Here is a 17,975-nt window from a genome sequence, read left to right as displayed (position 1 = left end):
AGGATGTACCATATGTCAAAAGGTAAATAAAAAGGTCTTCTGTAACCCACCTAGAGGGGGACGGGAGCCACGGGTTTGACCTTTCCAAAGTATACAGGTAGATTTTACTGAGTTACTTGTTTGTCCTAATTGACCACGTGACTGTATGTTTAACCCTTCACTGCAAGGGTTAAAGCGGGCCTTAGCGATTGAGTGCCCCTGGCACCCCTCCTCTTCTGGGAAGGTGGAGCGAATGAATCAGACATTAAAGAAGCAATTAACTAAACTAGTGTTAGAAACCCAGCTTCCTTGGGTAAAATGCTTACTCCTACAGGTTCAAACAGCACCAAGAAAGGATATAGGAATTTCACCATATGAGATGCTGCTCAGATTGCCCTATCTGGGCAGAAGGGATGAGATACCACAATTCAAAACAAGAGAGTTTTCTTAAGAACTGTATTCTGGGGTTGTCCTCTTCTTTGTCATCTCTCAGGACCTGTGGGTCGTTGGCTCAAACCCCACCTTTGCAATTCCCCATTCACCACCATCACCCAGGAAATCGGGTCCTGATTTGGACCTGGAAAGAGTCAACTCTGGCCTGAATGGGAAGGACAATTACTGACGACTGAAACAGCCGTAAGAACTGTGGAAAAAGGTTGGACTCACTATACTCGAGTGAAGGCATCCTCGACGCTAGTACCTGGGAAGCTGTTCCTACGGAGGACTTGTTGGAAGTTGAAATTGAAGAGAAAAATCTCATAGTGGACTCTGAGCAGGATAAGAGCTTACAATTGTAAACTAACCTTTTATTTTCACAGGTAACTAACGACTGACTTGTCATTGAGAGAAAGAACAGACCTATAGCGAATTGCAGTGCTCCCAAGGGGGGGGTTGTTATAGTAGTAGTGTACATCTTATTCTTATTCTTTGTTGTCGTGGTTTAACCCGGCCGGCAGCTAAACACCACGCAGCCGTTCGCTCACCCTCCCCCCTCCCTCTCTGGGACGGGGGAGAGAAATGGAAAGTGAAGCCCGTGAGTTGAGATAAAGACAGTTTAATAAGACAGGAAAATAATAATAACAAAATAATAATAATAGGGATGGAGAAAAATGCATTAGCGATATCAATTGTGGCGTACCACTTGGCTGCCTTCGATTCAAGTTCATACTGAAGTTCCAGCATGTCTGGCACTGCAGCACTCAGTGGTGGCGTGACTTCGTTCAGGCCGCGATAGTCCACTGTTAGTCTCCACTCGCCATTAGACTTTCTCACTGGCCATATGGGACTATTGAAAGGTGAATGGGTCTTGCTGATCACTCCTTGGCTCTCCAATTGACGAATTAGCTTATGGATGGGGATCAGGGAGTCTCGGTTAGTGCGATATTGCCGCCGGTGCACAGTTGTGGTAGCGATTGGCACTTGCTGTTCTTCGACCCTCAGCAACCCCACAACAGAGGGGTCCTCTGAGAGACCAGGCAAGGTAGATAATTGTTTAATGCCCTCTGTCTCTAAGGCAGCTATACCAAAAGCCCACCGGAACCCTTTTGGGTCCTTGCAATATCCTCTTCTAAGATAGTCTATGCCAAGGATACATGGAGCCTCCGGGCCAGTCACAATGCGGTGCTTTTCCCACTCATTCCCAGTCAGACTCACTTCAGCCTCCAATACAGTCAACTGCTGAGATCCTCCTGTCACTCCACAAATATAGATGGGCTCTGGTCCTTTATAGCTCGATGGCATTATAGTACATTGTGCACCGGTGTCTACTAAAGCCTTATACTTCTGTGCATGTGATGTGCCAGGCCATCGAATCCACACAGTCCAATAAACTCGATTGTCCCTTTCCTCCCCCTGGCTGGAGGCAGGGCCCCCCTAATCCTGGTCAGAATCTTCTTCGTTTCTGTGTTTCAAGGACTGTCTGCTGGAAGTTGGAGCAGCAAACTTTTCGGAGAATCCCTTTTTCCTGATTGTTTTCTTTTGCAACTCACGTACCCGTGCCTCTAGGGTCGCGGTAGATTTTCCATCCCATTTTCTCATGTCCTCTCCATGGTCTCGTAAGTAAAACCACAGGGTGGCACGGGGTGAGTACCCACCATATCGTCTTCCTTGTGTGGGTGAACGCCTACCCCTGACAGCTGAGACACTGCTTTGTACAGGTGCAGAGGAGAATAATCTCTCTTCAAGTTGGTGAAACTTTTCAGAAAGTGTTTTCTCCCAGGTGTTCTCTTTTGGTCGGTGGACACTGGTTGGTTCAGGTGGGGAGGACAATAGATTCTCTTCAAGTTGGTGAACCTTTTCAGAAAGTTTCTCCACAGCTGAGACACAGGCCTGTAAGGAAGAGGAGAGACTTTCTTCGTACTGCCGGAGTTGTTTAGCCGCTTCATCCACTGTGGGTTCCTCATCCTCTTTCCAGGCCATTATTGCCAATGAGCTGGCATATGATGATGGTGCACTCCGTACAAACTTCCGCCACATGGGTCGTGTACACTTGACTTCATCTGGATCTTTGGATGTTTGTCTGAGGTCTGGATCCTCATAAATCACTTCCCGTACGGCTAATTCCCTCAGGTACTGGATTCCCTTCTCCATAGTGGTCCACTTGCCTGGTAGACATAAAAGTTCTTCCTTGAAGGGATACCTTTCCCTCACAGCTGAGAGGAGACGCCTCCAGAGGCTGGTGGATTGTGCTCCATCTGCAATTGCTTTGTCAATGCCGGCGTCTCGAGCAAGGGATCCCAGCCGCTTGGCTTCCCTGCCGTCTAATTCCACACAATTGGCTCCAGAGTCCCAGCACCGGAGCAGCCAGGTGACAAGCTGCTCACCTATACAGCGACCAAAATCTTTTCGCACATCTCGTAGCTCGCGCTCGTTTAGGCTTCGGGTAGTTACTGTTGATTTTTCGACATCCTCATCTTCCTCCTCCTGAATCCTTGATGGCCCAGCGTCGTCGTCATCTTCGTCATCTCTATACCTAGTTTTGGCAGAAGCCTTACCTGGGTTGGCAGAAGACTCTCTGCGTTCTAAACGACCTGAATCTCTATACCATTTTTTCACCTTCTCTACAGGGGCAGCTTGCACTGCTACTGCTCGTTTCTCTGACTTTGTTACAGAGTCTGCTACAGGGGTTGGAATACCCTCTGCAGGGGCAGCTTGCACTGCTACAGCTCGTTTCTCTGACCCCGTTACAGGGGTTGGAATACCCTCTGCAGGGTCAACTTGCACTGCTACAGCTCGTTTCTCTGACACGGCCACAGGAGCTGGAGCGGCTGCAGGAGCTGGAGCAGTTGCAGGAACTGGAGCTGTAGCAGCAGTAGGAGCTGGAGCTGGAGCGGCTTCAGGAGCTGGAGCTGGAGCGGCTTCAGGAGCTGGGGCTGGAGCGGCTGCAGGAACTGGAGCTGGAGCGGCTGCAGGAGCTGGAGCTGGAGCGGCTTCAGGAGCTGGAGCTGGAGCGGCTGCAGGAGCTGGAGCGGCTGCAGGAGCTGGGACTGGAGCGGCTGCAGGAGCTGAGACTGGAGCGGCTGCAGGAGCTGGGACTGGAGCGGCTGCAGGAGCTGGGACTGGAGCGGCTGCAGGAGCTGGGACTGGAGCGGCTGCAGGAGCTGGAGCTGGAGCAGTTGCAGGAACCGGATCTGGAGTGGCTGCAGGAGCTGGGACTGGAGCGGCTGCAGGAACCGGAGCTGGAGCGGCTGCAGAATCCACCGTAGGGGTCACAGTGGCCGTTGGATCTGTCACAGGGCTTGGAGTGGCCACAGGGTCTGTCACTAAGTTGATAGCAGTATCAATGGCAGCTCGATAGGCATGAGCCAGGCCCCAGCACGTTACAATGATTTGTGTTACTTTGGAACTGCCAGAATCATGACACCTTTTTTTCAAGCATTCTGCCAGTTTTTGAGGATTTTGCCATTGTTCAGGGGTGAATTTCCAACACACTGGGGGTGCCAACTGCTCTAGATGCCTGCCCATATCCGCCCATACTCCCTGCCACCCACAACTATCCTGCCTCCGGGCAGATATCCGGATGAGCTTCCCAAGTAGTTGTTTAACTTTAAGCAGAACCTGAAGTGCATTCATGAGGCAGAACAACAAGACTATGGTATTCTGAGTATTCCAGAAACATTCAATATCTTGGAGAGCTATTGTGACAAGCTCAGGGGATAAGAGGGTGGTGAAGGAGGAAGGCAGAGTGATCCAGGAGGATACAGGGGGGGTGGAGGAGAAAGGGAGAGTAAGCAAGTAAGGAAAAATATCCTCCCCTTTCCCCTCCACAGATTGACTCCCTAATGAAAAAAAACAATAGGTATAATTGCTAATAGTTTCCAAGATACAGTTTCCAAAGTACAGAGTCGACGATGTTACTGAATACAAATAACAAGTTAGAGTCATGATCACATATTTCATCGTCTCATAAGCCATTGCTACAACACACAGCACCATAATGATCTGAAACCAGGGCCCGGAGAGGATAAACAACATGACCGAGAGCACATACGGAAAATAATGTACTATAATACTCAATTTGGAAAACAGGCGCAGCAGAGTTGAGATTAAAGCAATCAGCATTATGACAAGTGACTATTAAGCAGGTCTAATCCTTACACCAATTTTAGTTTAACACACTCTGGTCAGATCTGCCGTTATCTCAACCTTTCGGGCCCCACGTTGGGTGCCAAAAAGACTGTCGTGGTTTAACCCGGCCGGCAGCTAAACACCACGCAGCCGTTCGCTCACCCTCCCCCCTCCCTCTCTGGGACGGGGGAGAGAAATGGAAAGTGAAGCCCGTGAGTTGAGATAAAGACAGTTTAATAAGACAGGAAAATAATAATAACAAAATAATAATAACAATAATAACAATAATAACAATAATAATAATATGGTGATAATAGGGAAATAATATGTACAAACAAGTGATGCACAATGCAATTGCTCACCACTCGCTGACCGATGCCCAGCCTAACCCCGAGCAGTCCGGCCCCCTTCCCCCGGCTAGCCACCCCTATATATTGTTTATCATGACGTCAGATGGTATGGAATACCCCTTTGGCTAGTTTGGGTCACCTGTCCTGGGTCTGCCCCCTCCCAGCTCTTACTGCACCCCCAGCCTGTCCGTTGGCAGGACAGAGCAAGAGGCTGAGATGTCCTTGGCTTAGTATAAGCACTGCTCTGCAACAATTAAAGCATCGGGGTGTTATCAGAACTCTTCTCATCCTAAGCCAAAACACAGCATTCCACCAGCTACTAGGAAGAAAATTAATTCTGTGCTAACTGAAACCAGGACATTTGTATTGATAATTATTTGGAAACCTAAGGTTTAAAAATAATGTCAGGGAAAAATTGATTACTAATTTTGTTTTTAGTGATTCTAGGCCTCAAAGAAGGCCTCGGTCAATTGGTAACTTGGAAAAGGCATGACCAGATAATAGCAAAAATGGGATACCCCATCAAAATATGGGTGACTGTGACATAGGGTTATGTACCACAAGCCGTCACGTTTGATGTTTGTGAGGTGTTAGCTTGTGGAGATTTAAATGCCCAACGACAATTGAGCAGAAAGAACAAATAACTGGGAGAGACCCAACAGCCAGATTGAGAACAGCTGTATGGAAACAATCCTCTATTGCCATCAGAGAAAGGGAGAAACTCAAGGAGAAAACAGGAGAGAAAACAGGAGGCCCTTTGAAATGTGGCAGTTCAAACATTTGAGATTCAAACAGGGTATGGGGATGTGAATGCCTGGATAGAATGGGTCAAATATACCGTCCAGAGTCTCAACCGTAGCTACTGCTATGCTTGTGCCTCGGGATGACCGATTGCCCAGATAGTGCCCTTCCCATGGGGGTGGACCAAAGACTCCCAAGGGATGCGATATATGATTGCATTGTACCAAGAAGACTGCCTGGGGAAATGAGGCCTGTAAGTCTCTCTTTGCTGTTTCTTGCATGATAACAATATCACGGTTCCCCCTGCATTCTCTACAGCTATAGGTAACCATACAGCTTGCCTCTCACGGCAGGGTGTGAGTGCTACCTGGCATCTGGGAGAATTTGCCTTGTGCTACCAAGGACTTGATGGGAAACTGCTCAAGACTAGAGATCCCCAGGGCAGATCTCTGGTGGTATGGTGGAGGGAAGATCTTACGGTCCACCCTACAATCTAATTGGGAAGGCACTTGTGCACTTGTTCAATTAGCTATACCCTTCACCCTGGCATTTGAAAGAGAAACATCACAAATACCCAGAGGAAGTAAAAGAGGCTTAGGAATATCATTTGATGATAGAGTATACATAGATTCTATTGGGGTACCTAGAGGAGTTCCAGATGAACATAAAGCCAGAAATCAAATTGCTGCAGGGTTTGAGTCACTGTTCTGGTGGGTAACGATCAATAAAAATGTGGATTGGATTAATTATTTCTATTATAATCAGCAGAGATTCATCAATTATACCAAGGTTGCGATGAGAGGAATCGCTGAACAACTAGATGCCATCAGCAAAATGGCTTGGGAAAACAGGATAGCATTAGATATGATGCTCGCAGAGGAAGGAGGTGTGTTTGTGTGTATAATACTGAGCAACCATTGTTGCACTTATACCCAACAATAGTGTCCCAGATGGCTCGGTAACAAGAGCATTGCAAGGGCTTACCACCCTTGCCAGTGATTTGGCAGAAAAAGTAGGCATATTTACATCCTTGATCGTAGTTGTAGGAGTTTTGACAGCCATTGGTTGCTGCATTATCCCCTGTGTAAGGGGACTAGTACAGTGGTTAACTGAAACCGCACTATTGAAACAAATGACCATGGAGCTACCACCTTACTCAGATAAGGAGATAATGAGGAGATAGAAGGCAAAGAAGAAGAAGAAATCTATCAAATTACACCTTAGAGAAAGGTTTTGCAAAAATCAACAGTTTATAAAAAGAAGAAAAGGGGGGAATTGTGGGAATAGAAATGTTTCTGCAGAGTTACATTGTTTAGAAGGAGAGAATGTGATAAAGTGACTGGATCCTGGACGAGCCCCCAAATTGTGAGAACACCTGCAGTACATCGATGACATTATTGTGTGGGGTGACACAGCAGAGGAAGTTTTCGAGAAAGGGAAGAAAGTAGTCCAAATCCTTCTGAAAGCCGGTGCACACTGATTGTTTTGCTCGGAGGGGACTCCACTCTCAGCCGCTCACCGCAGGAGCAGACAAAGACCTCCTGAAGCTGCGGACAAACGGTATGTTTTCAGCTGCTGGAGTGATACTAACTGGAGTGTTAATAATTGTATGTCTTTGTCGTAGCCACCCCTATATATTGTTTAGCATGACGTCAGATGGTATGGAATACCCCTTTGGCTAGTTTGGGTCACCTGTCCTGGGTCTGTCCCCTCCCAGCTCCTGTGGCACTCCCCAGCCTGCCTGTTGGCAGGACAGAGCAAAAGGCTGAGATGTCTACAGGAACTTTATCCCCATCTACAGTACGTAACAGGTTTGTTTGGGCAGGTCCAGCTCGGTTGGCAGATCCCCTAGTATTGACTAACCAGGTGGCCTTTGCCAAATTCGTGTCCCAATTTTTGAATGTCCCAGCGCCCATTGCTTTCAAGGTAGTCTTTAACAGTCCATTGTATCTTTCAACTTTCCCGGAGGCTGGTGCATGATAGGGGATGTGATATACCCACTCAATACCATGCTCTTTGGCCCAAGTGTCTATAAGGTTGTTTCGGAAGTGAGTCCCATTGTCTGACTCTATTCTTTCTGGGGTACCATGTCGCCATAGGACTTGCTTTTCAATGCCCAGGATAGTGTTCCGGGCAGTGGCATGAGGCACAGGATATGTTTCCAGCCATCCAGTGGTTGCTTCCACCATTGTAAGTACGTGGCGCTTGCCATTGCGAGTTTGAAGGAGTGTGATGTAATCAATCTGCCAGGCCTCTCCATATTTATATTTCAGCCATCGTCCTCCATACCAAAGAGGCTTTGACCGTTTCGCTTGCTTAATTGCAGCACATGTTTCACAGTCATGAATAACCTGTGCTATAGCGTCCATGGTCAGGTCCACCCCTCGATCACGAGCCCATCTGTATGTTGCATCTCTACCTTGATGGCCTGAGGTGTCATGGGCCCATCGGGCTATAAATAATTCACCTTTATGCTGCCAATCCAGGTCCACCTGAGCTACTTCAATCTTAGCAGCCTGATCCACCTGCTGGTTGTTTTGATGTTCTTCAGTAGCCCGATTCTTGGGCACATGAGCATCTACGTGGCGTACTTTCACAGCCAGGTTCTCTACCCGAGCAGCAATATCTTGCCACAATGCAGCAGCCCAGATGGGTTTGCCCCTACGCTGCCAGTTGTTTTGCTTCCATTGCTGTAACCATCCCCACAGGGCATTTGCTACCATCCATGAATCGGTGTAGAGATAGAGAACTGGCCATTTTTCTCGTTCAGCAATGTCTAAAGCCAGCTGAATGGCTTTCACTTCTGCAAACTGACTCGATTCACCTTCTCCCTCAGCAGCTTCTGCAACTCGTCGTGTAGGACTCCATACAGCAGCCTTCCATCTCCGATGCTTCCCCACAATACGACAGGACCCATCAGTGAACAGGGCATATTTCTTTTCATTCTCTGGTAACTGGTTGTACAGCGGGGCTTCTTCAGCACGACCCACCTCCTCCTCTGATGATATCCCAAAGTATTTGCCTTCTGGCCAGTCCATGATCACTTCCAATATTCCTGGGCGACTGGGGTTTCCTATTCGAGCCCGCTGAGTAATCAGTGCAACCCACTTGCTCCATGTAGCATCAGTTGCATGATGTGTAGAGGGGACCCTTCCTTTGAACATCCAGCCTAGTACCGGCAATCGGGGTGCTAGGAGGAGCTGCGCTTCAGTACCGACCACCTCCGAAGCAGATCGAACTCCTTCATATGCTGCCAATATCTCCTTTTCAGTTGGAGTATAGCGGGCCTCAGATCCTCTGTATCCCTGACTCCAAAACCCCAGGGGCCGACCTCGAGTTTCCCCAGGTTCTTTCTGCCAGAGGCTCCAGGTGGGGCCGTTCTCCCCGGCTGCAGTGTAGAGCACATTCTTTACATCTGGTCCTGTTCGGACTGGCCCAAGGGCTACTGCATGGACTATTTCCTGCTTGATTTGTTCAAAGGCTTGTCGTTGTTCAGGGCCCCATTCAAACTCATTCTTCTTACGGGTTACTTGGTAGAGTGGGTTTACAATCAGACTGTAATTTGGGATGTGCATTCTCCAAAACCCCACAACACCTAGGAAAGTCTGTTTTTCTTTTTTGTTAGTTGGTGGAGACATAGCTATTATTTTGTTGATCACATCCATTGGGATTTGACGACGTCCATCTTGCCATTTTATTCCTAAAAACTGGATCTCTCTTTTGTTTTATGGCAAAACCGGCTTTCAGAAGGATTTGGACTATTTTCTTCCCTTTCTCGAAAACTTCCTCTGCTGTGTCACCCCACACAATAATGTCATCGATGTACTGCAGGTGTTCAGGAGCTTCCCCCTGCTCTAGCGCAGACTGGATCAGCCCATGGCAAATGGTAGGGCTGTGTTTCCACCCCTGGGGCAGCCTATTCCAAGTATATTGGACTCCCCTCCAAGTGAAGGCAAATTGTGGCCTGCACTCTGCTGCTAGAGGGATGGAGAAAAATGCATTAGCGATATCAATTGTGGCGTACCACTTGGCTGCCTTCGATTCAAGTTCGTACTGGAGTTCTAGTATGTCCGGCACTGCAGCACTCAGTGGTGGCGTCACTTCGTTCAGGCCACGATAGTCCACTGTTAGTCTCCACTCACCATTAGATTTTTGCACTGGCAATATGGGACTATTGAAAGGGGAATGAGTCTTGCTGATCACTCCTTGGCTCTCCAATTGACGAATTAGCTTATGGATGGGAATCAGGGAGTCTCGGTTAGTGCAATATTGCCGCCGGTGCACAGTTGTGGTAGCGATTGGCACTTGCTGTTCTTCGACCTTTAGCAACCCCACAACAGAGGGGTCCTCTGAGAGACCAGGCAAGGTAGATAATAGTTTAATGCCCTCTGTCTCTACGGCAGCTATACCAAAAGCCCACCGGAACCCTTTTGGGTCCTTGCAATATCCTCTTCTAAGATAGTCTATGCCAAGGATACATGGAGCCTCCGGGCCAGTCACAATGCGGTGCTTTTCCCACTCATTCCCAGTCAGACTCACTTCAGCCTCCAATACAGTCAACTGCTGAGATCCCCCTGTCACTCCACAAATACAGATGGGCTCTAGCCCTTTATAGCTCGATGGCATTATAGTACATTGTGCACCGGTGTCTACTAAAGCCTTATACTTCTGTGCGTGTGATGTGCCAGGCCATCAAATCCACACAGTCCAATAAACTCGATTGTCCCTTTCCTCCCCCTGGCTGGAGGCAGGGCCCCCCTAATCCTGGTCAGAATCTTCTTCGTTTCTGTGTTTGAAGGACTGTCTGCTGGAAGTTGGAGCAGCAAACTTTTCAGAGAATCCCTTTTTCCCGACTGTTTTCTTTTGCAACTCACGTACCCGTGCCTCTAGGGTCGCGGTAGATTTTCCATCCCATTTTCTCATGTCCTCTCCATGGTCTCGTAAGTAAAGCCACAGGGTGGCACGGGGTGAGTACCCACCATATCGTCTTCCTTGTGTAGATGAACGCCTACCCCTGATAGCTGAGACACTGATCTGTACAGGTACGGAGGAGAATAATCTCTCTTCAAGTTTGTGAAACTTTTCAGAAAGTGTTTTCTCCCAGGTGTTCTCTTTCGGCCGTTGGACACTGGTTGGGTCAGGTGGGGAGGAAGATAGATTCTCTTCAAGTTGGTGGAACTCTTCAGAAAGTTTCTCCACAGCTGAGACGCAGGCCTGTAAGGAAGAGGAGAGACTTTCTTCGTACTGCCGGAGTTGTTTAGCCACTTCATCCACTGTGGGTTCCTCATCCTCTTTCCAGGCCATTATTGCCAATGAGCTGGCATATGATGATGGTGCACTCCGTACAAACTTCCGCCACATGGGTCGTGTACACCTGACTTCATCTGGATCTGTGGATGTTTGTCCGTTGTCTGGGTGCTCATAAATCACCTCTCATATGGCTAATTCCCTCAGGTACTGGATTCCCTTCTCCATAGTGGTCCACTTGCCTGGTAGACATAAAAGTTCTTCCTTGAAGGGATACCTTTCCCTCACAGCTGAGAGGAGACGCCTCCAGAGGCTGGTGGATTGTGCTCCATCAGCAATTGCTTTGTCAATGCCTGCATCTCTAGCAAGGGATCCCAGCCGTCTGGCTTCCCTGCCGACTAATTCCACACAATTGGCTCCAGTGTCCCAGCACCGGAGCAGCCAGGTGACAAGCTGCTGACCTATACAGCGATCAAAATCTTTTCGCACATCTCGTAGCTCATGCTTGTATAGGTTTCGTGTAGTTACTGCTGATTTTTCGGCATCCTCATCTTCCTCCTCCTGAATCCCTGATGGCCCAGCATCATCATCTCTATACCTAGATTTGGCAGAAGACTCTCTGCATTCTAAACGACCTGAATCTCTATACCATTTTTTCAACTTCTCTACGGGGCAGCTTGCACTGCTACAGCTCGTTTCTCTGACCCCGTTACAGGGGTTGGAATACCCTCTGAAGGGTCAACTTGCACTGCTACAGCTTGTTTCTCTGACACGGCCACAGGAGCTGGAGTGGCTGCAGGAGCTGGAGCGGCTGCAGGAGCTGGGACTGGAGCGGCTGCAGGAGCTGGGACTGGAGCAGCTGCAGGAGCTGGGACTGGAGCGGCTGCAGGAACCGGATCTGGAGCGGCTGCAGGAGCTCGGACTGGAGCGGCTGCAGGAGCTGGGACTGGAGCGGCTGCAGAGTCCACCGTAGGGGTCACAGTGGCCGTTGGATCTGTCACAGGGCTTGGAGTGGCCGCAGGGTCTGTCACTAAGTTGATAGCAGTATCAATGGCAGCTCGATAGGCATGAGCCAGGCCCCAGCACGTTACAATGATTTGTGTTACTTTGGAACTGCCAGAGTCATGACACCTTTTTTTCAAGCATTCTGCCAGTTTTTGAGGATTGTGCAGTTGTTCGGGGGTGAATTTCCAACACACTGGGGGTACCAACTGCTCTAGATGCCTGCCCATATCCTCCCATACTCCCTGCCACCCACAACTATACTGCCTCCGGGCAGATCTCCGGATGAGACTCCTAAGTAGTTGTTTAACTTTAAGCAGAATCTGAAGTGCATTCAGGAGGCAGAACAACAAGACTATGCTGGTCTGAGTATCCCAAGGATATTCAATATCTTGGAGAGCTATTGTAACAAGCTCGGAGGATAAGAGGGTGGTGAAGGAGAAAGGGAGAGTGATCGAATAAGAAAAAAATATCTTCCCCTTTCCCCTCCACAGATTGACTCCCTGATGAAAAAAGGCAACAGGTATAATTGCTAATAGTTTCTGAGATACGGTTTCCAAAGTATAGAGTCGATGATGTTACTGAGTACAAATACCAAGTTAGAGTCATGACCAGATATTTCATCATCTCATAGGCCACTGTTACAACACACAGTACCATAATGATCTGAAACCAGGGCCAGGAGAGGATAAACAACATGACCGAGAGCACATACGGAAAATAATGTGCTATAATACTCAATTTGGAAAACAGGCGTAGCAGACTTGAGATTAAAGCAATCAGCATTATGACAAGTGACTATTAAGCAGGTCTAATACTTATACCAATTTTAGTTTAACACACTCTGATCAGATCTGCCGTTATCTCAACCTTTCGAGCCCCACGTTGGGCGCCAAAAAGACTGTCGTGGTTTAACCCAGCCGGCAGCTAAACAGCACACAGCCGTTCGCTCACCCTCCCCTCTCCCTCTCTGGGACGGGGGAGAGAAATGGATAGTGAAGCCCGTGAGTTGAGATAAAGACAGTTTAATAAGACAGGATAATAATTAATAATAATAATAACAATAACAATAAGAATAACAATAATAACAATAATAACAACAACAACAACAACAATAATAATAATAATAATAATATGATTATGATAATAGTACTACAAATAATAATGTGTACAAACAAGTGATGCACAATGCAATTGCTCACCACCCGCTGACCGATGCCCAGCCTAACCCCGAGCAGTCCGGCCCCCTCCCCTGGCTAGCCACCCCTATATATTGTTTAGCATGACGTCAGATGGTATAGAATACCCCTTTGGCTAGTTTGGGTCACCTGTCCTGGGTCAGTCCCCTCCCAGCTCTTGCTGCACCCCCAGCCTGCATAGCATTCTCCCAGCTACTAGAAAGAAAATTAACTCTGTTCTAACTGAAACCAGGAGAATTTCCTGAGAAAATAACATAAGAACCTTTTTTTTAAACCCATATAAAATTGTGATTAGTTTTCCAGGAGCTGGACACCCTGACATGCTGAATGGTAACACAAGCCCAAATCGACCCTAAAAGCGGGCCCAACACCTTGACTGAAGGCATTTGCCTATTATGATCCAGCTACGTGATCCTGGGGCTATAGGACCCCAATATATATGCTTAATAGAATAATTAGGTTACAAACCTGGGACTTAGTCATTTATTACACTTTCTTTGGGGTTACAGAGGCACAGGATTAGTATTTGAATTTATGATTAATACAGAAACATCTTAATCGACTGCAAAGGATAAGAAGCCTCTGCCCCCACAGATATTTGAAAATGAACCAACTCAGCCTCCCATTGGTCTAACTCCTTCCATCTTCAACACAGGTTCTTACATAATGAAAAATGTGGGACAACACCAAATTCTCTTTCACCCTAGCTGGTCCCTAAAAAGGGTAGAGCTAGCACTGAACATTAATATCTTCGAAATCAACTCAAAAATGTACCACCTTTTTGAGAACTGCTTACACCGGCTGGTTAGCATGGTTACATGGATGTACTGAAACAATCTTGGCGCATGACATGGGATGGGTTATTGGGAACAGGATTAGGTATATTAAATAGCATTGATGCTGAGGTCCTAATGAGTAGAATAACTGCTACTACAGATGACCTAAGGAAATTGGAACGACCAATAAAATCATCCTTATTGGCCTTAGGAGCAAATCAATGGCTTCTATCAGATGTTTTACCCCATTGGGAACAAACTGAAGAAAATGATCATCAATTAATCGTAAATGCCCTTGGAAAAACTCAAGGCAATACCTCCCTTCCTTGAGCTGCATCGAAGCACAGTTATGGATACAACCTGTAGCAGCAGCTATTATTAGAGAGGGAGAAGGAGGAACTTTGCCCACTGAAATTCGAAAATTGATTTGGGATAATGCTTCAGAATTTGAAAAGGAGTTTCAAGCATGGTGGCAATTAGTCAACTTTATACTTACCATAAGTAATGCCACTGTACATGATGTATATCCAATCATTGCATTAGGACTCAATCAAAATGGAACTATACTTTATCCTAAGGAGCATGAAGTATGGGCCCATCAAAAGGGAGGAAGTGGCAAAAAAATGATGTAAATGCATGTATTGTGCGTGAACAAAAAGGCTTCATTTGTGAGAGTAACACACTTGAAGCCCAAGACATTTGTCTTGACACTGAACAAAATATTTGCCACTTTGAGATACATCCTAATGAAACCCTTACAACTGTACTTGTATATATTGGGAAAGGTTGTGTTTGCATGAGAACCCATTGTGATTCTACCGTCATAGATAATACTATTGTAGATACCAGTAATCACTCTAATGTTTGTGTTTGTAATTTTACCAAAATTCTAGGATGTGATTTTAGTTACTCAGCTCCTGGCACCTCTTATCAACTTATTGTGTCCAATTATATTCTGCTTCATGATCTGCTGCCTGCTCCTATTGGAATGAACCTCACCTTGGTGAAGAAATTGCTGGTACATGAGGACCTGAAGCGGCTGATGACACAAGTTCGAGAAAATGGACAAAAGACTCTGATTACTGTCCATCATGATGTCCAAGAAATACATCGAGTCATGGAAAGAGTGAAGAGAGATGAAAGACACCGTTGGTGGGACACTTTGTTTGGATGGTCACCAGCTGCCATGGGAATCTTCAACAAGATACCTCACTCTGTTGTTGTTCTGTTAATACTCACTGTATTATGTTTTATACTGACAATTAGTTTGTACGTTAAACTTTGGATTATGGTGAAATGTTTAGCATCCCTACACAATCTACATACACTTGACAAACCTTGTCTCAAGAATGTATGTGATATACCCAACATATTCCAAATGTTGAGAAGCTAAAGTGACTATAGTTATGGGGTGGATTATGTGGTACAATTGCCTAAAGTAACTAGGAAAATAAAACTAACATTCACATTTTAAAGAAAATGTACAGCATTGAAGAGGCTTTCAGGGTAGGGCGTAGCTGCATTACCTGAGCGTTCCCTAGGCTTCCAACCTTATATGATATCGCGCTGGGGGAACCTGGTGTGCTAGCTCTAAGGAACAGCACGGAGCGTAGAGTGGAGTGGAGACACCACAGCTAGGCTCTGTGACCAGGTGGGGACTCGATTGTTCTTGTGTACACCGAGACCGATAAGCCACACTTTTTGCTACCTTGAGCCAAGGACCTGTCATGTTTTGACAAATGCTGTACCCTAGTGTACTTTTGCTCATTATAATATCATTATAATACCAAAACACACCTCCATCTCAAAAGCTACCCGCCTCCAAGGTGTGACCACCCGTCACTGAGCACGCGCTCTGAATTTCTCGGAGCCTATTACTTTAAATGGAGACAGGAAAACTTTTCACCAATCGTAACTAAGATATGCTTGACTAGAGTCACTCAAGGTCCACCTAAAGGATAGAAAATAATATAAATTGGCCCAAGAGAGAGGGGATGTTAGGGAAGATACCACCGTCAGGGGAGATACCATCCAGACGGAATACACCATCCTGAGATCCTCCTGACTCCTGGGATCAGTTGACGGGCTGAGCCTGTCTTCCCCCTCCCCGCATTGGGACGCCTTTGGGTGAGATTTGAACACTTGGTTATACTGTGTGTCTCCACGGAAACTTAGAAATCTCTATAGAGTCTTTGTGCCTTTTAACGCTGTAATTTCCAGGCTGTGCACCTGTGTATTTCATGCATGCTAGCTTGCTTTTGGAGACAGTAACTATCGCCGGCAATCCAAAGAACCTGTGTACCTGTTGCTGTAATAAATTGTGCATTGCTCCTAGCCGTGATAGTTCTCATTGAACACGACTAGAGTAAGGTCTGTTATACGTTATTAGTGAATCCGTGACCGTGGTTGTTCAGTGCTCTGAATCTGACCCGACCCCTAACGGTTAATGTGTTATTGGTGAATCTGTGATTGTGATAGTTCAGTACCCTGAATCCAACCGGACCCATAACGGTTAATTGGTTACACCCCTTAATGAGACAGCATTACACCTGCACCTCTGCACTTGGCTCTCCAAATCCTGAGCTGGGTCTCTGGGTTATTTCGATCTTACCAAAGTGCAAAAGGATGCCACATATAGTAGCAAATAAAGTTAAAGGTCAGGAGAATTTTTAAAATGTATTATACTCTGCTTGTATAGACACAGATGAAAATAATAAATAATAAAAAAAAGTCTTGTGGCTGAGGATTTTTTCTTTTCTAAAAAGTCAAAGTTAATGTGTCTGCTAGTGATGTTTTTGTCTAGCCACACACCTCCTATTTGGCAAGTATCCCATATCAACACCCTGGTAATGCAAAATCATTTTCTCCCACGTTCCCTCATCAGCAGAATGTCTTGCACTTACATATACTAAAGGTGGATTGAGTCCAAAATCCTGTACATTCAGAATGAATGAAAAGCTGAGGACAACACAGCTTGCCAAGAAGACTGAGCTGCGATGCATGTTTGCCAGGCCCTATTACCGTGAGCTTGGTTAGCAGTCTGCTTAGAAGCAGTGCAGAAGCAGAAGGAAGAGATGCCATTCCTACACCATTTTAAATCATGCTGCCATCATCTTTATGGGCAGAAGAGCCACATGGCAGTGGCAGCTCTGAACACTTAAATTTAAACTCAGTTGTCATAAAGCATTCAGGTCTCATAACAACACAACTGATCAATGTTCATACCTTTTGCTTCAGTTGTAAAACTGCTTTATTTGATGAAACTCCTTACAAGAGGCATGACATGTCCCTGTTTTCACCATGTTTTCAGATTTCTCAGGAAACCCAGCTGAAAGAAAGCCATTTCCAATACAAATATTAAGATCCAAGGGAAAGATGTTCATAATGCAAAAGCAACTGGAGTCTTGGTTGTTTTCCATTTCCTCAGACTGAAGAGAAGAGGCAGTCTTGCCATTATTAATGCTCTGACTGTTACTTGCTGTGTAAGGCTGAGCAATTTTGCAGGGACAGCTCTGAGCTCATTTTTAAAGCAGCTGTTTCCAGTTAATAGTCCCTAAAGAATTTATTTTTTTTTAATACCTGTGTTATAAATGAGGTCACAACTCAATATGAATTTTGTAATATTTATAAAACAAATATTTCTAAAAGGTATAAAAGGCAAGTAAACAGCGCTGGGTGTGCGGGGAGTCTACACTCCACCAACACGCACACAAAAACATCAAACATTCTAAATATACAGAACATTGCTTTACATACTAAACCCGAGTATGCCTATACATACGTACAATCAGGAAAGGTAACAAATAATCCTTTCAGTTCCATGACTTAACAGTCTCCATTTTCCATTCCTTTTGATCAATATGCCTCGCTTTAAGTTGTCAATGATTTAAAAATCAAACCCGAATTTCCTTAAGTGGTATATTCTTTATTGCAGCGCTGGATGCACAGGGGATCTTTCCACCTATCGTGCATGTTTGAAGTGACAAACTATCTCATATTTATGCAGTGAAACAATGAATATTCTATTAGCGCCTATACATATTCATTACATAACCCTGCCTACTCTCGCTTCGTATGCTAATTAGCTTATCAGTCCTTGCGCTTGCGCAAAGCCT

The 17,975-nt window shown here is 46.1% G+C and overlaps 2 protein-coding genes across 2 annotated transcripts in view; both read right to left on the bottom strand.

The window, feature by feature from the left end:
• The window catches only part of LOC137847036 (non-lysosomal glucosylceramidase-like), a 393,739-nt gene that overhangs the window by 151,723 nt on the left and 224,041 nt on the right, over nt 1-17,975 (bottom strand). The window lies entirely within an intron of this gene.
• LOC137847426 (collagen and calcium-binding EGF domain-containing protein 1-like) overlaps nt 1-17,975 on the bottom strand; it is a 59,648-nt gene that overhangs the window by 20,151 nt on the left and 21,522 nt on the right. Inside the window, 2 exon segments of the mRNA XM_068665699.1 lie at nt 17,086-17,105; nt 17,108-17,188. Coding sequence (XP_068521800.1) covers nt 17,086-17,105; nt 17,108-17,188 — 101 coding nt within the window.

The sequence above is a fragment of the Anas acuta genome, chromosome W (assembly GCF_963932015.1).
Source record: "Anas acuta chromosome W, bAnaAcu1.1, whole genome shotgun sequence".
Taxonomy (NCBI): domain Eukaryota; kingdom Metazoa; phylum Chordata; class Aves; order Anseriformes; family Anatidae; genus Anas; species Anas acuta.
This window is presented reverse-complemented; position numbering and strand designations above follow the sequence as displayed.